The following is a 23035-nucleotide window of genomic DNA, read 5'->3' as shown; positions in this document are numbered from 1 at the left end:
TTCAGAAGGTTGTGACCTGTGGTGCAAAGTCTAGTTGAAGGCATGTAACTAGCAGTGTACCACAGGGGTCAACATTGGGTCTGAAATTGTTCAGCCTCTTCATCAGTGACCTGGATGAAGGGACAGAGTGCCTCCTCAGCAAGTTTGTTGATGGTGCAAAACTGGGAGGAGTGGCTGATACACCACAGTGCTGTGCTGCCATTCAGAGGGACCTGAATGGGAGGAGTTGAGCAGGGGGTGGACTAGATGATCTTTAAAGGTCCCTTCCAACCTCAACCATTCTGTGATTCTGTGATCCAACTGAACCTTCTGCTGAACATCAATGCATGTGCTGAGCCCTTCCTGCTACCACCTCTAACAGCAAAGGAGAGACCACAGAGTGCTCCTCTAGAATAAAGAAGCAACAATGCATCAGATCAAGCAATGCTGCTTCAGAGCAAAGGCATTTCCCTAGTGCTCTGCTACAAGGAATCTTTTAGGCTTAGTCTGAGTAGAGCCAGCAGGATGCTGGGACGGTCAGGTCTAAGCATTTGGTGTCTCAGCAACACTAAGAAACCCCAAGTATACCTGGTAAGAAATACTATAGTGGTGGTTGTGTTTGGACTACTCATGGGGAAGACTCAGTGGCACTGAACTTCTCATGCTGCTGGGACAGAGAAGACCCATCCTGGTTGAGCCTGGCTTCAGTCATCACTGTTGGGCTTCAACTGTGCCAACAGGGCAGTTCCATGAATAATTTTGGTTGAGAGGTCCTTCTGGAGTCTGTAGCTCAACCCCTGACTTGAATAATCAGGATCAGATCCACGGCTTGATCAGGATGCTCTACCTTCAGGTGTAGCTCATGGGAGCAAGGGCCTTCTCCAGCTATACTTAAGAGTAAATTATTGAGCTCAGATAGTGAAGCTCCTTGTTGTGGTGAGCAGGAAAAGATTTGGCTGCCCTTATGATGCTTCCTTTGAGCTGTTCGGCTCCTCCAAACTGCCAGGCTAAGTTTTCTATCAGGAAATGGCTTCTTGACAAAATAGATGCCTTTTTACAAAGCAAATCATATTTTCATGAGAAAACCGCTGGAAAATAGCACCTCTCTTCCCAGCCATCAGGAAGAAAGTATGGCAGATACAAAAACTTGTTTTCAGTTAAGACTTTCACAGAGACAATTACTTCCTTAGCAGTGCAGCAGAGACAGTAGCACTGACACTTAATAAGACCACTTCTGATCTTTGGGAAAAGCTTCATACATCTAATGCATTTTTTTTTAAGAGACATGCTTGGAATAAGAGAAGCCAGAAGCCCCAGAATAACCAAGCACATAGCCTGGCCAGTAGCTCTGTGCTCCCACATTAAACCAGTGATTAAGATGAGACCAAAACCGGGTGTGACTTCCCCATCCCCCAGAAGCCCACCATGAAGATCCCTCTGCCTCTGGGTCTGCTTGTGCTCATGGATGCCAGCAAAAAGCAAGGGATCCCCAGCAGTCTCCAGCTCAAAGGTCCTCCAATTTCATGGGTGAAGACCAGTATTCAGGCTCCCCACAGCCATGCTATAGATCTCCAAGGGCTGCAGCACACAGGACATCCTGTCCATAGACATCTGGAAGGAAGGGGAGAGTAATTGCCCATTAACAGGGTCCAGCCGTGAAAAATGTAGTGCAGAGACTGAGGAACGCACTTAGAAGCGGGTCCCTGAAGTCTACACTGTGTTTGGAAACCTACTTTATCCAAGAAAAAACAGTGTGAATGGGCAACCATAACATAGGCAGAAGAATAAAGTGAAGATTATGCTGGGGGGACAGGTTAGGACGGTACAAGAGGGATTTGAACCACATTCCCAGCACACTCTGTAAATGCTCTACATAAGGAGGGAAAGTGGCTGATCTCTTCAGTCATGCTCTGAACAAGTCCTCCAGAGTGAGAGCTAAGGGCTGTGTTTGACTTGTCTGCTACAGCACACGCCCAGGAAGACGTGATGTGCTAGCTCTGGACAATACACAGCTCTGGACTCAAGACTCCATAATAAGTGGCTTGTTGTGATAGATGATCTAATTCCAACCCCTCTGCACTCCTTTATCCTACTCAAAACCACATGCCACTTCCCTCATTCTCTGGGACCATGGCAGTGATTCCCTAGTCCAGGTCAAGCTTTCCTCAGCTGGTCTCTCCCAGGGTGAGTTCTGACTTACTTTCATCCATCAGGATTGAGGGTTTTATCTATAGCTCTGACTTCTTTCGCTCTATAATGACTGCATCTTGCTCATGGCACCAGCCACATGAAAATCTTCTATCTTTATCATTATCCTGCTCCAGGCCACTGGTGAATCTAAGCTTCATTGTAAAAGTCCTTCTGGCCCTATCCTGGAATCTTCTGGATACCACTAGCTGCAGACCCACAGTTTCTCCCACTGTACACAGCACTAGAGTAACAGCAGTAAATAGCTCTGATCGTACTTGTCTGTCCCACTGAATGATGGGATCACTAGTCTGTCTTGATGCTGGAGAAGCACATGTCTAGGAAAGCAACTGGTTATGCGGGCTATGTATTTCTAGACTTTTCAGTTCAGTTTTTAGAGCTTGTTATTAAGAGATATACAGCGATACCAAAGATTAACTCATACATTGCCTGTGCTCTGTAAAGAGCTCAAGTCTTGTTCTTCTGCAATAAGTTTTGTGAACTCAGAAACTTGTCAGAGCTCAGGTACTCCAGTCCACCTTGAGAATTATAGCCAACCACACGTTGATCTTTTATCCCAGTATAGGATTAAGAAGACACTGAGGAAACTTATATTTATGAGAATATGGACAATTCTGTCTACAGGCCTTGTCCTCATTCCCACCTCCTTCAGCACTTTAATTTGTAGAGGATATCTGTGAATCAGGAGGTCCTAATCTGATGGATACTGGAGAAGGAAAGAAGAGTCCTGTGCCTGGTCCACCGTGTCTGGTAATGAACAAACTCAGAGTTGTTACTGATAATGTCTTTCAAAAACCATGAACATCCCAGAGGCATCAGGCTTCTGAAGAGAACGCACATTCAATAACTGCTCATCAAAGGCCCGAGAATGGAAACATAGCCACCCACATTAGATGGGAGAAACAAACCTAAGCACGACAGCTATTCCCTGACTCTGCATGAATTCAGAGACAGGAGTAACTCCCAGGTCCGTAGAGGACATCTACTCCCCAGTTGACCATTGGCTGCACTTGCATTTATATCCAAAGCAAAATCCATGATGAAATATGACAGAAAAGGTACAGTTTGGCAGAGAAGGAAACCAAAAATATCTATCCAGAGCTTTGGAAGTCACCAGGGGTGTCATCAATAGCTTGATCATAGCAAACAATTCAAAGCAAAGAATGCAGAAGCAGAACATCTAGATTATATTGACATTTTACCTTACTTTAGGGAGAGGAAGGAGGGCTGCAGTCTATTGCTTTTAGCTATCAAAACCTGGAAGTCTTAAACATTTTTCAAGAAGAATTCTCAGCTTTTCTATGAAGCTGGCTTGGTATTGGAGAACCAACTGAATTGATGTGGACTCTGTTAAATGACAGGAGTTTGTGTCTACCACAGTAAAATCTGCCCACATCAAGACAGAAAGGGAGTCCAGCATATTTTTGGGGAGCAGAGCAACAATGTGCACCTGCTAGTAGCACAGGCACAGCTGAATGGAGGGACGAAGGGAGCAGCAGGCTCAAGCGAGCCATCCTGCCCACACACACAGACAGCCTCTGGCTCTGGGCAGACCCTAGCATGCCACAGTCTTCGCTGTTCTTCATAAAGGTTTTGCTCTTTAGTCCATCTTCCCTTGAAACATTGCACAAATGTTCAGACTGCCTCTCTGCAGCCATGGCAGTTTTTTGTTTATGTTAGCTTGCTTTTTTCTATCTATACCTCCTACCCACCCGCACATGTTTCTCAGTATCAGTTTAGTGCTTCTGTCTGCCATCTCAATATATTATATCTCTATGCAAACCATTCTCATTCAACGAATGTACTGTATCATATTTTCATGAAAATTTCTTTTTCTGTCTGGCATTAGGAAAAAGCAAGTAGAAAATTTCTGTAAGTGCTCTTGCAAAGAAAAAATTAGTAAGTGCAACAACAGACAGTTTCTTTCAAAAGACCTTCAACAACTTGCTTAGGAAATTATAGCTGGTAAATTCAGTTAAAACTGCAACCAGCTTCCTCCAAGGCAGGGCAGGCGGAAGATAAATTACAGTGATTACAATGCATGGAAAGCATTTCTAGCTCTGTACATAGTGCAAGTCTCACATCCTACAGTTAGGGAAAGAAAATCCCCAACGTAGAGGAGAGAGGGGTCTCACATGCATGCAGAGATGCGGGAGACATCCAGCCAGCCTCAAGACTGTCTTACCAATGACTTTCCTCACTTAAGCCTGTTTCAGAAGTTTAGAAAAATACTTTCAGCATTTGAAGCTAGAGCAACTTTATCACTGAAACTTTTCAAGCTGTACTTGTCCTGGCTATTGTGCATTACAGGAGACAGTTGTGCACTGTCATATCAAGATCCTCCTGAATTTTTTACTTCTAACGAGTGGCAGCTTCCCAACCAGGTCCCTCCTGCTCCCAATCAGGAAAATCCTTTTGCAAAATCTCCAGAAATCCCCAGTCACTTTTGACCCCTCAGCTGGATTCCTAGAGGACAGATGTACAAAACTTTATGCAACTGATCCAACATTTATATATTACTTTACACATTAGATGGGGCCTTCACAGAGCCTCATCTAACACTGCAGTCTCCATTTCAAGTGTCCATATTTCCACAGATGGAGCTATGAAGCATCATGACTCAGTAGGTCGTAAGACTCAAGATCTATGGCACAACCTCAGAACTTTTCAGGTTTTCTTATTTTTCATGTTTTTACCCAAAGTATACTACAGAAATTTATTTTAAAAAATGAACTGTGCCAGCCTAAGCAGAGAACAAAGCTGCACAGAATCTTGCACTTTTTTGAGAGCAACTTCCAGGAGAATAGAGTTGAAGTCTATAACCCTAGATTATAGACTATATATAATAATAGTACTAGACAGGCACAGCTTCTCGAAAGCATATCCCACGAGATACTGTTTAGACAAGGGGGCAATGCGTGGGACTTTATTTTTTTTTCCTACTTCAACCCTCTGTTCTCCAGCCAACATGACCTTGCTGAGGACCTTCATCTCCTGGTATCACAATGGCACAGTGCACTGGCACCCTCTCATTTGGCCTCTAACGTTTTTCTTCCTCCTCCTTTTTGGGGGTCAAAAATTCTGATCCAAAAATGGAAAAAAAACCCAAAGCATCTAAAACTCAAAAGAAAGAGTGGCGTCTTGAGAAAACCCACCATTATGCTTCTCTTAACTCTTGCTCTGCTCTTAGAACAAAATTAACAGAGAATGAAACACTGTTTTCTGGATTTAACCAACTCACCTGATACTGCCTTCACTGTCCTGCTACTGCAACACAACAGGGAAACATGAGTGCATCTGTGCCCTCTGGGTGCTCCCGGCAGTTCTCCAGCCTGGCAACCCTCCCTGCCCATATGCAAACCCAGGAGCCAGGGTCCCCTGCAGAATGCATTGATGTCTGGGCAGTTACCTCAGCTCCACGCCTTTCATAGCATATCCAGGGAGAAACCAGATGTGCTCCAACAGGAACACCTACACGCAGGTGAGAACAGAACCATGGCTGTGCAGATCCCCTCCAGGGCTCACTGGTGCCACAGTGAAGGAGCCCAGAGCCCAGAATTAGGGACTAATGCTGCATGAGGGCAGCCAGACAGCACAATACAGTGCTACGTGCATGTACGGCTGAGGTCCAGACACCACATAACTGCACGTAGGGACACTGTAATGCTGTATAACTGCACCCTGGCCTCTTCCAGAATTATGTCTCTGAGACTGGAGAGGTAAAAGGTTTTTACTCCCAGAGAGGGCTGCTATCAGGATGATTGTGGGCAAGGTGAAATCCTGTGTAAGGTGCTGGGGATCATCCTCAAGACACTGGTGATTGATATCATCCCACATATAGAATAACCACCAGTGAATCTTGTTTTTTAAGGAAAAATGTATTTTTGTGAAAATAGATTTTATTATAATAAAATTTGATATTAAATAAAAACATACTATATAATCAACACTGTGGACATTGTGCTGGCATCATTCACATACCTCACATAACTGTCTTTCTTAAAACAAATACCCTATTGAAACATGCAAAGAAAGAAACACTGAAAAGGATAGAAACCATATAGTACAAAACTCTCCGTGGCTTATAAAGGGATGTGTCTTAACTCAAGAAACACATCATATCATATGAAAATAGCTGCAAACTCTTCATCCCCAGCTCTGCTTTCCAAATGCTCCAACTCAGGAGCAGTCCATTAAAACAGCCAAACAAAACCATGAAAGAGGCAGACATAAATAAATAAATAAATAAATAAATAAATAAATAAATAAGGCGGAGTCCCCAGCCAGCATGTGGTCAAGGTGAACAAGCCAACAGCAGCTTATAGCAGCCCATGTTATATGTAGAAGTATTGGCCCCATTCAGGGTATCACTCCTTCCTCCATGAGAACCCTTGTGCTGAAATATGACTGAGGCAGTGTGGGACGCTCCTAGGCACAGCTGCATATTTACAGGTTTACAGTACAAATAACTCACTCATCAGCCCAGAAACGGCCAAGGGGATTCATGGGAACAGAAGAGTGCAAATGTTCTTTGAAGGAAGCGAAGGAGTCGAGACAATCTCCTTTAGACTAGTGATACCAGGGTGTATAGTACAAGGGAGCTCTTCCTAAGGGGCTGGGGCTTTGCTGGGAAAAGCCATTTAGCTACAGTTACAGGCAGAATATAATTTTTAAATTAAAATATTTACAGAGAACTGGTGTATTGAGGGCTGCATGGAGCAGGACACACTACTGTGGACGTAGCTGTATCCTAGAGCTGAGGCCTCATACACCCCAGTGCCATGATACTGTGTCCAGAGCCACTGCCTGTGCTGGGTGGGCTTTCGGCAGAGACCGTGGCTTGCAAACCCACTGAAGGGTTTTCTCTGTTCAATGTATACTTTTTCCCTATGAAAATACTCTAATAAGCCTATTGCAGAGGACTTCTCCTGAATTTCCAGTGCCTGTGTGGACAACGTACACACAGAAAAAAATTCTTTGTTAATTCTTCTTATTGGACCCAAGTTTTTTGAAGAGTTTTTTCCCTTTGAAGAAGAAGCCTCTCTTCTTTTTACTCTGATCAGGTAAATCACTGCATTTGAGAACTGCCAGCGATGCCTGCTCTGGACACTGCTCGCCCATGAGAAAGCAGGAGGGTTGTACAGCAGGAGGAGTTGGTGAGAAGTCTCTCTGGTCAGCAGACCCATCTGGATTTAACTATGCAAGAAAAGAGACAACAAAAGAAAGAAGCATACTTTAGAGCCAAATAAGGACGTTACGCCAACATAAACCTCAACCACAGAATCTTGCCTTCTCCCCATTGGTCTGCGCCTTGCCCTGCAAGGCTCAGCTACTCTGTGTAGCTGCAGATTCAGCCAGAAAGCTTGCAAAGGATTTAACACCCATCCCCACCCCCATCCAGACCCTACCTGAGCTCAGACATTCCAAAATTTCTTCCACACTTTGGGCTAAGAACAGTACAGCAGAAAAGCTCCCATTGAGGACGTGTTAAAAGACACTACTTCACAGCTGAGGAAACTACAGTCCGAGTACCTCCTAAGAGCCAGGAGGTAAAGATATCAACAGGATTATCACATGGGCCCAGTAGACTACTCTGGAAACATCCAGCTCTGCCTGCTGGCTACCAGAAGCCAGGGAGAGATCAGCAGACTCCTAGTACATACTAGGACAGAAGGAAAGCCATTAGGAAGAAACCGAGGTAATAAGAGCAAGGGCTAGGCAAGACCTTCACAGGTTCAAAGAAGGAAACTTACTCTTACGCCTAAGTTATCCAAACATTCTAGAATATTATCTGAGATCCACAGTTCCAAATGACCCACTGTACACTACTCTTTCTGGAAGGGGCTTTTGGAAGTCAGAAAATGCTTTGGTCCTTGGCTTAGCATCTTCCTCACATGCTAGCAACAAGTCAGTTCCCAGCAGCAGCCTTCTTCCTGAGAGCTGCTCTCACCGTGTTTAGGTGTACAGACAGCAACCATTCGGTGTTTGAGAGCAAGTGCTTTCCCAAGAAGTTGCAAAGCTTGCCAGGGGAGATTTTCTGGGTTGCTAGAGCCTAGAAGAACCCTTGTCCTGCTGCATTTTCTTCCACATAGCTTTTACAAACCATCTCAACGTGCCTGACAGAGGAATAATCTTCCCAGCTCCCTGCCATATATCCTATCTTGTTATTCTCCAAAACACAACATGACAGAGGTTGGAGCTGTGCCAAGGAAGAGGGTTCTGCCTTAGCAAATTGAAACATCATAGCCCTCACTGACTCTGTGCTTGGTTGCCACTAAGAGACAAGTGCATGCTCCTTAAGAGGTCTTCAAGCAGCCAATGGCTCTGTCAGGGAAGAGTGATACAGGCCGCATGATTCACTGCCAAAGGAGCAAGCATTATTAAAGAGCAAAGACATTAGCCCTGCAGAGGAACTGTGCCTAGAGTCACAGCAGCAGCTACTTGTAGTTCACTGGCAAGAATGGACATGCTTTGGTCCTAGCTGCATGCTGCTCCTGGGAATTAAGCTGATGCGCAGACATGACACTATTGCCATCGCCATAACTCTCTCATACTTGATTCTAGGTGTGTTCATATATTTAAAACTTCCTGAGGTTAAAAGCAAATGAAGCACTGCTCTATTACCCACTGCTGATTCAGCACCCCATTCCTTGTGTGAGGAGCACAAAAAGCAGCTATAATATCTCTTCACCTCGAAGCCTGAAGTTATGCCTACTGTATTCCAGTCACTTCATTCTTTTGTAGGAAGAAAGTATTTCTGTTACAAGATAAGCAGAAACCTCTTCTCTAGAAAGCCAGAGTTCAAAGCCACAGTACCTACAATACGTATGAAATTAATCCTGAGCAGATCAGAGTAAAGGACTATGAAAAAAACTCTGGTTTTGTGTGGATATCTCTCTCCTCCCAACTATAGATAGCTGAGGGTCAACAAATGTCTTGCAGCAATCACTTTAAACTGACACAACTGACAGTATTACCAGACTCTTTCTTGCCTGAACTAAGGCATTGGACTACCCAGGCACCTCTCTCCTTTACAGTGACCAGTATGGTGGCTGATTTGGCCTCTTCAGAGACCTACTTGGCTGAATCTCATGGGTTAAGGCCCTAGAAGGAAGGGGAGTCCAGGAGAGCTGACTATTATTCAAGCATCACTTCCTCCAAGCTCAAGAGCAGAGCATCCCAAGGAGAAAAAAATCCAGCCAAGGCGGCAGGAGACCTGCATGGATGAGCAAGGAGCTCCTGGCAAAACTCCAACAGAAGGAAAAAGTACACAGAATGTGGAAGAGGGAACAGGGCACTTGAGAGGATTATAAGAATGCTGTCAGATTATGTAGAGATGCAACAAAGAAAGCCAAGGGTCATTTGGAATTAATTCTGGCAAGAGATGTTAAGGACAACAAGAAGGGCTTCTTCAAATACATCAGTAGCAAGAGGAAGACTGGGGAAAATGTGGGTCCACTACTGAATGGGGCGAGGGCCCTGGTGACAGGGGATACAGAGAAGGCAGAGTTACTGAATGCCTTCTGTGCTCCAGTCTTCAGTTCTCAGGGCAGCCCTCAAGAATCCCAGAGCCTGGATGTGAGGCAGAAAGTCTTGAGAAAAGAAGACTTTCCTTCGGTTGAAGAAGATAGGATTAGAGATCTTCTGGGTAGGCTAGACATCCACAAATCCATGGGCCCTGATGGTACGCACCCACAAGTACTGAGGGAGCTGGCAGGTGTTGTTGCCAGGCTGCTTTCCATCATCTTTGAAAGGTCATGGAGAACAGGAGAGGACTGGAAGAAAGCCAATGTCACTCCAGTCTTCCAAAAGGGCAAGAAGGAGGACTCAGGCAACTACAGGCTGGTCAGCCTCACCTCCATCCCTGGAAAAGGGATGGAACAGCTCATTCTGGATGTCATCTCCAGGCATCTGGAGGAAAAGGAGGTGATCAGGAGCAGTCAGCATGGATTCACCAAGGGGAAATCCTGCTTAACCAATCTGATAGCCTTCTATGATGGAATGAGTGGCTGGGTAGATGAGGGGAGAGCAGCTGACATTGTGTCCCTTGACTTCAGCAAGGCTTTTGACGTTGTCTCCCATAATAACATCTTCTGAGATAAGCTCAGGAAGTGTGGGTTAGACGAGTGGACAGGGAGGTGCATTGAGAACTGGCTGAATGACAGAGCTCAGAGGGTTGTAATCAGTGGAGCAGAACCTAGTTGGAGGCCTGTGGCTAGTGGCGCCCCCCAGGGCTCAGTACTGGGTCCCATCCTGTTCAACTTCTTCATCAACAACCTGCATGAAAGGACAGAGTGCCTCCTCAACAAGTTTGTGGATGATACCAAGCTGGGAGGAGTGGTTGACACACCTGAGGGCTGTGCTGCCATTCAGAGAGACCTGGACAGGCTGGAGAGCTGGGCAGAGAGGAACCTCAGGAGGTTCAACAAGGGCAAGTGCAGAGTCCTGCAACTAGGGAGAAATAACCCTAGGCACCAGTACAAGCTGGGGGCTGACCTGCTGGAGAGCATCTCTGCAGAGAAGGACCTGGGAGTGCTGGTGGATGACAAGTTGACTATGAGCCAGCAAGGTGCCCTCCTGGCCAGGAAGGCTAATGGTATTCTGGGCTGCATGAGGAAGAGTGTTGCCAGCAGGTTGAGGGAGGTGATCCTGCCCCTCTACTCAGCCCTGGGGAGGCCTCATCTCAAGTACTGTGTGCATTTCTGGGCTCCTCAGTACAAAAGAGACATGGAGCTACTGCAGAGAGATTCAGCATAGGGCTACAAAGATGATCAAATGATTGGAGCACCTGCCCTATGAGGAACGGCTGTGAGAGCTGGGCCTGTTTAGCCTGCAGAAGAGAAGACTGAGGGGCGATCTTATCAATGTCTATAAGTACGTGAAGGGAGGGTGTCAAGGGGACGGGGACAAACTCTTTACAGTTGTCCCATGTGACAGGACAGGAGGCAATGGGCAAAAACTGAACCACAGGAGGTTCCACCTGAATGTGAGGGGGAATTTCTTCACTGTGCGAGTGACAGAGCACTGGAAGAGGTTGCCCAGAGAGGTTGTGGAGTCTCCTTCTCTGGAGATATTCAAAGCCTGCCTGGATGCAACCCTGTCTAACATGCCTGGTGACCCTGCTAGAGTAGGGGGATTGGACTAGATGACCTCCAGAGGTCCCTTCCAACCTTACGGATTCTGTGATTCTGTGATTTTTCCTGACCCTGTCCTCTATTTCCACTTGGCAATTTTGTTCCCACTCATTCAGAGGACTTCTACATTCTCCAGGTATGCAATACTCTTGTCTTTGTTGAAAGGCTCCATCTGCTAGGGACATGCTGACAGTACAACTTGGCTTTTGTGAGTGCACCACTCTGTATGCAAGGTCCAATCCTCCAGCTGAGCCACAATATCTCCAGCCATCTCAACATCTCCTTGTAGCATGCACATGCAAGACATAATACTTGGTGTTGATGGCACAAGTGCTAGACAACTCTGAGAAATCCAGAAATATCTGTTAATGAGCCATATTCTGCCAGTAATGCAAGATTTATGGTGGCAGAGTAAGCCAGACATGGGCTAACTTAGTAGCCAACTAGGTTAGCTGCTTTGCAAAAGGTAAGAAACCCTGGTGCTGGTCCAGGTGCTATTTATGTATTTTGCAAATTCTTTGGATAAAATGCACAGAAACATTAAGCTAACATCAGAAAGGCTCCCACCAACCCGCAGTGAGAAATCTCCCCGGTGAACTCCCACTGCAGTAACTTTGGGCATTGGGTCATTTTCACAGCACCCTCAAAGGATGTAAGAGGGGTGTGAAGCCCCCTGCATGGCCAGGGTGGCTGAGGCTCTGTGCCCATGCACCACTGAAAATCATCTCTCTGGCAAAGGTGGGGCAATTTCAGAGCAAGTCTGAAGTGGCCCAACAGAATTTCTCCTCAAGGGCTAGGCCTAAAAACTGCATGGAAAATGAGATGCAGGTACTTAGGCTAACTCACAAATGTTGCAATTATTTACTGTAATAAGGATACCACAGTACTAACATCGTTATCAAATATCAAACAGTCAAAAAGAAACGGCTAGTAGTTTCCTGTCTTTGTGGTGGCAAGTCCTTCTGATTCCAAGCTGTGGTACAAAATGCCTAGGCAGATTTCCACATGCACAGGCACCCTCACACATAAACATGTACAGATATTCTCAGAAATTACTGTATGACAGAAAAGCAATAAGAACAGTTCATAGATTCAACTGGTAAGAGAAAATGATATTAAAACCAGGGTTTCTTCCCTAAGGAAAAAAAAAGGAAAAAAAATGCTATGGCAAGATCTTAATAAAAGCTATTATGGTCCACAAACAGAAGAGTCATGTTAGGTTTTTTTGCGGGGAGGGGTCTCAATGCTCTCTCAGGTATAATTATTTGCACAGTTTTATAAAAACAGAATGCTTGAAGCTAAGAAAAACACAGATCTCCCACCCCTTCCCCTAAAAAGCAGGGGTCTCACCCCTCACCCATGAAACTATTATTTTAAGTGCTGTCAGACAGAACAATTATCCACACAGGGTCAGTTTTAGGGACCAGCTGTTACTATTTTCTTCAGTTGTTGGTGGGCAGGAGTTGTTCTGGACTATACTTTGGAAGAAGTAAAATCAAGAAGAGAAAAATACAGTCTGAATATACGGTGTAGTCAGCCTGAGCAGGATTCTGCAAAGGCTAAAGGAAGCTTTGGTTGCTCATGCGCTTGCACAATGGTGCAACGGATAGGCTGAATTACAAAGCAGGTCTTCTCTAAACCTAAATACCCAGAACTCCTACACTCCCATTCACAGTCCCCAAAACCACCAGATAATTGTTCTGAACAGCTGCACTTCATGTGCTGAACTGATCACAGCTTCTCTTTAACAGAGACCCAATTTGGCAGGTAAAGGTCTGCCATCACATGACTTGAGGCTGGACTTGCTAGCAGAGCCCCAAGCCAGGCAGTCAAGCTACAAACAAGAAAATGAGTGAACTACAGGTGCAGGACCTTTTAATGTGCTAGGCTAAATGGGAGATTGAAAAGATCTTCTCACACAAACTTACATGGTTGCTCTCTCTCTCTCTCTCTCTACGTATCATTCATATCTATCACTGGACTCTTCTCCTCCTCATTCTCTGAAGAAAATAACCGCCATGGGTGCACAATATAGGCAGAAATAAATACATGAAATTAATTAGAATTGAATACTTTCTAAAGATGCTTTACAATCAGTCTTTGAGAGAAACTGCGTATTACCAATGCAAAAATATCCATTCCATAGCCACAGCATCAAAACAACTTCTTTAAGTTAGTGAACATGAGTGTTTCAGTGCCCTAGGTTGTGATCATAACTTCTTGGATAGTCCTCTTTGGGCTGCATTTTTCTTTGCTTAGCTTAATCTCAAAATGTTGCCAGTTTGAAAGTTAAATCTCTTCATCTTTTTTGGTTTCAAGTATTTTAAGATGTACTCATAAGTAATTCAAATGACCCACCCTTTCTCAGTTCAATTTGGAAAGTGAACTGTCCTTATTCACAGGTCTTTGACATAATAGGAGGGGGAAGGGAAACAGGAAAAACAAACTGAGTGGAAACTTTAAGTCCAAGAAGTTATAAGTGATTTAAAAATCACTCATGATCATGCTGGAGAAGCTTCTGTTAAGATTAGAGCTAGCCTTAATATAGCCCAAAGCTCTGTTATGATATCATGGTGAATACACATGCTCCCTGATCTTTTTGGTCTCAGGCTGGGGTTAGTAATTTTGATGGAAGAGTACTTATCATGCTGTCTTTCAAAAGATTCAAATAATATTTCTCTAGAGGCTGCCATGCATCTGTTGCTTTTGCTGATGTTTTGCACACTCCAACTAGTTGATGAATGCCCCACTCTCCTTCCCAAAGAGCAGCAGCTAAGGTGAGAACTCATCCCATCCCATCAAGCCATCTACCCATCTGTCTGTGTTGTGCCTAGATATATATGCCAACAATATACTTAACTAGCAAGTTCCTAAATCTACAGAAGCAAATATGTCCCTGGAGTTTGGAAAGCCCCAGGTATAGCTGCACTGCTGTCAGAGTTTGTCTCAGTTCAGGACTGGCCCTTAGAATATGTATTTTTTAACAGAAGGAAATATTCCTCCAGCTTAACTCATCAGATATTCTACTCATAACTTGGGAACCTGTAACAGAGCCCAGAATACACTGGGGTCAAGTTCTGTCTCCCCTTGGTAATCACTAAACATAGTTAAATTTAGTTAACTAATACAGGTTTGGTTACAAGAAGGGTAAATGCACTCCTGTTAAAAGTGGGCAAATATGCCCTTCATATCTGGAATCTGTTTAGATAGACTTGGATTGCAAAGCACAAGCAGCATGTAGGACTACGCACTGTTAAAGAGAGCTCAGCTAGAATCACTCAGGAAAAGGATCCGGAGGTAGCAAGACAAGTGAATGTGGGAGCCCTGTCACTACACAAAATGGGGCATCAAGACAGGGTGGTGGTGGGGGGAAGTCATGCCTAGCTAGTTAACTTCGATTCCGACTGAAATAAAATTGGTTTAATCATCAACAGCTGAATTTTCCAAGTTCCCAGACATCACAGACTACAAAGAATAGCAGTGCCTGAACCAGCCAAGTCCCACAGCCACCAAATCTATCCTGACCTAAGGCAGCAGCTTCTTGCTTTGCAGACTCAAAGCCAAAGTGAGGGGAAGCTTTGTGCATCTCTAGTAGAGAGAAGGGGAGACAAATGTAAAGTACTAACAGGCAGGCAAGCCTGAAACATGTTGATTTTATGTAGGTCATTTTATCACGTTTCAATGGAATTTTCATTAAAAGTGTCATGAACCAGAAAAATTTTTTTATAGCTGTGAATGTGCACGGATATTCGGGCCAAACTGCTGTATCCTGGGGGAAGTCACCCTCTACTGAACCTAGCACCAATGGAGAGGGAAGAGGCAAGCTGCAGAGTAAGGACTAGGAGCAGCTCATGTTCCCCACTCAGCAGGAGGCCAGATAGGGCCTTCTTACCCAAAATGGTCCATGACACAGCTCTGGGACATAGCATGGCCAAACTGGTGTCACAGTTTCCTCATCAAGAAACCAAAAGAAAGGGATGCAAAGAGGGACGCTTTTAAATAAGGGTAGATGTGTTGTGCATGTACCCTGTTTATCACCCTTTTGGGTTTCTCTTTTCTCCCTTTAATAAAATACCATTTAAACCACACACTTCATATTTACAAGCGGCAAGAACATCTTTTTGCCCTGAGGCTTAGCTGAATTTCCCAAGATTTCCAGAAGGACTCAGGCTGGTTATGGAACAGTGACCCCTGACATCTGAAACAGGCCATTTTTGCCAGTCAGCACTGGAGAGGAGGGACAGATCTGTAATAAGCTACACTATGAATTCAAACTGTTATAGCTGTACTGCTTCAGGTATTCTTGGGCACTCTCTGTTCTATGTATAATTTGGGAAGAACAAATCGTGTTGAGAGGGAAAGTGGAGAAGAAAACCCACTTTGAAAACCTATTTCCACCCAAGCAGTTAGACTTGTGTAACCTCAGGGCTTTAGTTAAATCCTGGTAGTAACAGCTCATTAACCCCTCTGATGCCTCAGCCTCGACCAGCCCTTATGAGTTGAGAGCAAAGGAAGTGAGAGCAAAGATTCTAGACAGGCAAGTTCAAGGGACCCAGACAGCTGCTGAATTTGGAAGATGAAGCTGAAAACTATGCACAAACTTCATTTCCAAGTCAGGCCTGCTAGGCCTGTCATCTTCTCTTCATAGGAAGGCACAGAGGCTGTAGCACAGATACTGCACCCACGTATCTGTGGAAGCAAGAGATGGGGCTGACTGGAGGAGATACTTGAAGGAGGTCAGAAAGCACTTAAATATAGAGAAATAGGAGGCAGGTACAGAGAAAAGGAGGGGCTAAGCATGAAAAGCAGGATGAAAGAAGGTGCAGACAGCAGAAAAGGGTGACACCAATGGGAAGCTTGACAAAGGAGGATTCAGGGCTACATACTTGCTTAAAGACCAGCTCTGAGCCAGTCTGGGCCTGCTGTTCAACATTTCTTTGGTTCTGGCACCTTTGACTGTGCCAATAGCTTTCCAAGAAAAACTGAAGCTTGAAGGATGAGTACATTGAGCTAGGACCAAGCTGTGCCCTCCTGCCTCCCATTCTCCAGAATAACACAGCGTGAAGGCCCAGAAGTGACATAGGAAGTGCCATGCTCTTGGCCTCACCCACTGAGAACTGACTGAATCTGGCAGATGACCCAAATCTTAGCCATATGTTTAAACAGTGAGAGTAATGTGATGTTTTTCTTGGATTTGTGTGTTGCTCTCAAAGCATTAAGAACCATTTCACAGATCTATCTGGGAAATTCCTCAGCATTCTTTGTGTGTGTTGGAAAATACTTTGGACTGGATTAAAATATCTAACTTGGGGTGGGTAGAAGGCCATTGGTGTTTGGGTGTAAACAGCTTTAGAACTCCCTGGCATGGACATGAACACATCTGAAGAATTTCCTGTGTCTTGGGGAGACAGCTGCTCTGCTTTGTGTGTAGCAGGATTTCACCAGTGACTCCTGCTTGTATCTAAAGATTTGCTGGTGGGAGCTAGGAAGCTTTTTGATCACCTCACCATAAGGAGACTTGAGGCCCCAGTGAACTGTTGCTTTAAGACTTTTCTTGCACTTCAGGCAAGTCTTTAACAAAAGCTCTTAGTTATCCTCTCTAAATCTTTGAGTTTTTCACATGAGATGCACTCAACTGCATGCAGTAATTTATTTTCCTTTACCTTTATCACGATTCTATCAGATACAGCATGCTGCATAACCCTCTGGTCTCCAGTTCCCACCCATGTCATAGTTTGGTTGTCTGTACTGCAGAGTCATGCAGTCTTACCTGGCTCTCAGCACTCAATGGAAAAGCTTCTTTATCTTTTGAAAGAAGTTCCTCAACTGTGCCTCCATGCAAAGGTACAGCTTCTAAGAAGTTAGATGGCACGAGCCCTCTCTGTTGGTTTAGTTCTCCCTGCAGGATCAACATTCAATTCTCACATCAGGTTTTCTGGCTGATGGAGATACAAATAGAGGTGCAACCCCATTCAGAGAAGGCTAGGCTATGGCCTGAGAAAAGGTAGGGGCCCAGGAACATTCATGTTGGAAGTATCTTCAGCAAATTTCATTTGCATTCTTGGTTAGTGGTGGAACAATGAGAGAATGCAAAAATACAGAGGAGCAGAGTAAAGTGACAGAAGATGACAGAAAGCAATGATAAATGTATTACAAAAATGTGATCACTCATAAATTCCAAATTACTAAGCCTATTTGCACTCTACAAACTCAAAACATTTCCACTGATAAGCTGCAAGCAACCGGAACATGAATGTGCCACAGACTTATGAAGGGCCTTTGCTTTGCCCTGGTATTTATTTCTTTTTTCTTTTTCTATCTTTCATTCCTTTTTGTTTAAAGATTGAGGTATTAGTGGCACAATTGTCCTGTAGCATTGTCTGTATGCACACTGACATCTAGGGCTGCAAATCAACTTTGCTTGGTCAAATAAGACATGCAGAATGATCCCTCCAGACTTTACCTGTAAGTGAACCTCAAATTTGATATGTGAAGATACACTGCTTTCTGTCCAGAAATAGATGATCCAAGAACTAAAAACTCTGCCCAACATACGCCTCTGTGGCAGGCACAGTCCCTAGGTGCCCACAGCAAATTAAACTGATACAAGTTGATACACTGAAGTGTGGCAGGATAGGGGTTGGCACTTTTTTTTTTCTTATGTTGTTCCTGCCCTGCATAACACTGAAGTGTCAGAATCCTTGGTAAGAAATCAGCTTGTAGCAGATGCGAATACATGTGCAGTAAGATGTATCTGAGGCTTCAAGACACCTGCAGTGAAGTTATGCAGAGAAAGCAGCTCAGAACCATTTGGATATTGGATTTAGAAGAGGAGAATGAACTACAACATGCAATCTGCCCTGCAATAAGCAGCAACAGGTTCATTTGTTCCACAAGCAGAATACTTCATCCCCTAATTTCTGCTCTCCTGCCACTAGATGGACTCCCACTACTCCACACATAACTACTGGATTTTCCTGACACTGGTACTTACATAATAGAATCCATCATCATCCATGGACCCAAACACAGTGATAATGTCCCCTGCACTGAAAGTCAGTTCAGCCTGCAAAAAGCAAGAGAATAACAGTTCAGGAGCACTGTCTGGAATTTCTCACTAGAAACACAAGGTCACCCCGGGCTGCTTGCAAGATCTCTCTGTGAGCAAGAAAAGCCATTCTGTTAGGGCCTGCAGGACCAGGATGCAGAACAGGATTCTAAGTGAGGCATTACGAAATGCAGTGCAAAGGAAGCATTTCGCAAGTTAAGAACAAACCCTGTCTCCTAAAACAATTTCTATAAAGCATAAAAATGATGCCTACCATCTGTTCAGGAAAGGCATATTGAAAACAACCTGAACAACCACCAGAAATACCTTATATTTCTTTAAATGCAAATACGTAATCTCTTTCCCTTCATACGAGTCTATTCTGTGTGCTGTGCTCAGGGACTCACGACTAGCAGGAATGTGCACCAACAGGTACACTTGACCATAGAACAGAACATTACTGTGCAAGACACATAACCCTTCCCTATCAGATCCATCCATCCGTTCAGCCATCCCAGCCAGTACTCCACAGAGCACAAGACGCAGGCCAAAGCAGTCTCTCCTAAGTGAAGGGACCCATCAGTTACAGTGAAACAGCTTTTCCAGGACAGAAACTCTGCAAACAGATTGTATAATGGACAATCCTACTCCAGCTAGTATGGCTTTATATGCACTTCACAGAATCACAAAAGCGTGGACTGGAACAGACCTGTAGAGATCTCTAGGCAGGTTTTATACTTAATCTCTAGTGCTTAGTTTATCTTCTGAGGCCACAGGTTCCTACTGCTGGCCATGAATTATTTTGTTCTAGCAGAAAGAAGCTTCTAGGGAACTTCATTCACAGACACAAAGAACTGCACAGAACTGGCTTGTGGCAAGTTCACAAACGGCAGCTGCAACCTTCATAGCAAAACAGATGACCAAAATTTCTGGCAGTGTGAACGGGGTGCATTTCCACCAATGCAACAGAACTGCACCAGTTTGTCTCAATAATTTGAGTTCCCTTCACAGGAAGGGTTCTGTGAAGGTCAAATCACTGCTAAAAATAACAACCTTTTTCTCACAACAAAGGCTCAGATGTGTTCTTTGGCCAGATGTGCGAATATCTACATGGATGCAGGTTGACACATGCTCTCATTACACCTCTTCCAAGAGGATCTATCACCCCCAAAACACTTTGTCATTAGAAGCAGGCTCTGTCACATTCACGAGATATTCAGAGACAGCTGGGGAGGCAAACATTATCTGTACTGTGCTTGGCCATACACTCTTTTCAGTAAGCATGGAAATAACCTGAATCCAGACTTCCTGTTTAGCCTTGCTCAGAGCAGACTAATGCTGCTAGGGAGGAGCAGAGAACAGTGTATGCTTTTACTTAGGTTGTTTTGCAGAAAGAGTTCTCTCCCAATTCTGCTGAGTTGAAGAGTAAAGAATTCTGGACGAGAGCCTAGGCTTCTACTAGAGCTACTGAAAAAAAAATCACAGCCAGGAAATACTCGCTTGATAACCCTATCTACGCACTAGAGAATCCTAGGAAGCCACATGATGCTTGCATGGTGCAACTAAGACACATATCCCAAAAATAATTGGGAGTATAGTGTTTCATGTTCTTTGCAGGTAAGTGAACACAGTTATTAGAGAATGCATGAAAGAACATACAAGCAAACTCTATTTTTTATAGCTTTAGTCAATCCCTTCTATCAGTTATATTTTCAAGCTTTAATTCTGTAGCTTCTGACTGAAGTACTAAGTGTCATAGGATAAAAGAGGAGAAAAAAGGGAGAAAAAGGAATCTAAAAGAGAAGCGAACAGCTGCTGGTTACCTCTGCATCGGCATTTGGAGAACTCTCCTTGGGGTTATAGTCAAACACAGCCACCATACTTCGAGCAGGGAGCAGTTCAGCTTCAAAGTCCTGATGCTTATGTTCTGCAGTACAGAAATAAAAGAGAATATCCTGAGCTTGAAATTCTAGGACAAAATCTCAAATCACAGCAGCTCCTTCACTGTGCTTGAGTGGATTGTATGAAAAAAGTCCAAGGGGAAAACTGAATGGGGGAAAGATCTCACAGACTCCAGATATATCCAGTAAAGTAGCTTTTTGACCTCTTGTATTTCATTACAAGCAGAGAACTGCAGATATCTCCCTGCTCCAACATCCTAGTGTCCTACTTACATTCAGAAATCACCCAGAAAACAACAGGCTCCTGATAATCCTTAGCTTTGACAGGCTTTGGAGGGACATTTTTCCTCCTTCCATGCACTGTTCTACCACTGAGCTAGAAAATTTACCCTCCAAGTGCCAAGCGAGCAACAAAATCACAAGACAGCTTCAACAAACAGCCCAGGCCACAGGAGCACTGAGCTCGGGACAGACAAATGGAAGGCAGACCTTGAAGCCTGGAGAAAGTTCTGTGCTATCGCAACTACCTGCCTGCTTGGCTTTGTTACACACAGACAGACTACAAAAGAAAAGTTTGGCACTACAGAAAAACGCAAATTGTCCAATTCTTCATCTTATGGATTTAATCCCTGTGTCAGGTCAGAACTGGGTGGACTAAGAAGGGGTTTGCAGGCTTGGTGTCTCCTGAGCCCAACAGATGACTGCTCACCTAAGCGGAGAGAGCACAAAGAAACCCCCCATTCTCTCTCACCCTGTAAGAGACCTTGGATTTTAAGGACTCTGGCATTAGATCAATAAGAGATCTCCCTGCTCCTCCAAAGCAAAACCTTCACCTTCAAATACTTCCTGCTTAGCCAAAAGCCATTGCACCCACTGGTAAATTGCACAAACTAAAACTCTTCTTTTTCTGGGAAAAACCTTTTTCTTACAATGCTTCAAAGGACTACAGGGTATTGCATTGGCCCTTAGCTACAGCCCATGAACGTAAAACACTTGTGTGTATTATGATCACACCAATGTAACATGCCTCTTCTCTAATAGGAAGGAGCGATTCTTACCTGGCTGAGACTTGCACTTCTCTTGTTTATTCAATTCTGTTAGGGGAAGAAAACAGCTTGTCAGTGGGTATTCATCTTTCAACAATGAACACATCAGACAAGTGACAAGCAACAATAAAAAGAACAAAGACCAAAGTAGCAAACAACAAAAGCAAACCATTCATGCAACTCAAAGCCTATGCCAGATCCATGACTCAGGGACCTAATAAGAAGTAGAGGTCAAGCTCCAAAACTACAGAAGACATCATTATCCTTAAAAACTTCTAACACTGGAGCCAGGTTTGTAGCATGGAGCAATGCTGCTTGACCAAAAAGGATGGGCTCTCTTTCCACTTCCTAGCAGTTGTACAGAGATAAAGATCTGAGAGTCCTGGAAACATCTGAGAGTCCTGGAAACAAGCAGTAAAAATTCAGTGCAGCCTGCAATGCTACTGCAAAAATCAAAGAGGAAGCAGTGGGTGACACAGACCTTTCTTGGAGCGTCTGGGTTTTGGAGGAGGGACGGTTTGGCGGCGTGGAGGTGGAGAAAATGTGCCATTTCCTTAATAAAAACCAAAAAAGCAAATAAATAGACAAGAGAAACAGACAGTGAATGGAAAGTGCAAAGCCTCTTGAAGAGTGAACAGGCAACAGAATAGCAAGACATGCTTCCCCTGGGAAGCAGACACTGTGATTTCCATAGGCAAAGACCAAATCTCCATTTATCGTATGGGAACTCAGATGTGGCATGATCCACATCCCAAATATAGACAGAAATCCACGTTACATTTATGCCCATCAGGAAAACCACAGGACACATCAGCCAAATTTCTTTACTTCCCTGCATTTTAACTTTCAGAAGTATAAGAGGAAAATAAAACCTCACACTATCAACAGGTGAAAAATGCCACGTGGAGTGCATCCTATCAAATCACTCTGGTGGAAACAGACTTTGGGAGGTCTCTAATTCAAACTTCTTCACAGAGCAGAGTTAATATTGAGTTCAGATCAGGTTGCTCAGGAGTTTGTCCAGCTGGGTCTTGAAAACCTCCACGGACAGAAATCCCCACCTCCACCCCCCAGGGTTCCTATTCCATTGCTTAATTATCGGCATAGAAAGACATCTGATCCAGTCAAAACCTCTCTATTTCAATTCATAAAACATTGAATTAATTGAAATTTGATTCAATTCTCTTGTTCTTCTGCTATGCAGCACCATAAAGTGCCCCTTGTCTCAAAACTCATTGCTCTTACACACGGCAGTGCTCTATAGACAGACGACTGAAAGTGCCCCTGAATCTCACAAAGACTGAGAAGAGAGGATCTCTAGGGGAGCCTGGACATCCATCCCAAGAAGAATGCTCATTTGAGTCTGTGGAACAAAGTTCCCAGACCAGCCCCTCTATGGCGTTTCCTGGTTACGAGACTGTAATACAGGTCTATGGCAGCAGGAAAGTAACGAAGAGGAATTACACTCTGGTTGCTCAGAGAACCAATGGCTTACACTCAGTGCACTTACACATGTGCATGTCTTTTTCACCATCATCAGCTACCTGATAACTTTCAGATTCACTATTTTTTATGCAGTTTCAGAGCTATTAAACTCCTTTATACTTCTGAGAACTTGCATTGGGGCAGGGTACGGGCAGCCTTTTATGTTTCCCCCAGGCAAGGGCTACCACAGGCATCTAGCCATCAGTGGGCACCAGAGAATATACACAGGAGAAA

General features: G+C 44.2%; 1 protein-coding gene across 6 annotated transcripts in view; it reads right to left on the bottom strand.

Moving 5' to 3' along the window:
- Positions 1–6068: 6068 nt before the first annotated feature.
- TSPOAP1 (TSPO associated protein 1) overlaps positions 6069–23035 on the bottom strand; it is a 56041-nt gene continuing 39074 nt past the window's right edge. For 3 of the 6 annotated variants that reach the window (XM_062592349.1, XM_062592350.1, XM_062592353.1), the window contains 6 exons: positions 21798–21869; positions 21329–21364; positions 20193–20296; positions 18316–18387; positions 17092–17220; positions 6069–7383 (listed from right to left, as the gene is read on the bottom strand). In XM_062592349.1, the coding sequence (XP_062448333.1) occupies positions 7168–7383; positions 17092–17220; positions 18316–18387; positions 20193–20296; positions 21329–21364; positions 21798–21869 (629 nt within the window). In that variant the 3' untranslated portion in view covers positions 6069–7167. Of the gene's footprint in view, positions 7384–13249; positions 13322–17091; positions 17221–18315; positions 18388–20192; positions 20297–21328; positions 21365–21797; positions 21870–23035 lie in introns of all 6 variants that reach the window. The other 3 variants (XM_062592352.1, XM_062592348.1, XM_062592347.1) reach the window with 3 other exon arrangements.

This window comes from Rhea pennata, chromosome 20 (genome assembly GCF_028389875.1).
Source record: "Rhea pennata isolate bPtePen1 chromosome 20, bPtePen1.pri, whole genome shotgun sequence".
Taxonomy (NCBI): domain Eukaryota; kingdom Metazoa; phylum Chordata; class Aves; order Rheiformes; family Rheidae; genus Rhea; species Rhea pennata.
The sequence above is the reverse complement of the archived record's forward strand: the minus strand, read 5'-3'. Positions and strand labels throughout refer to the sequence as shown.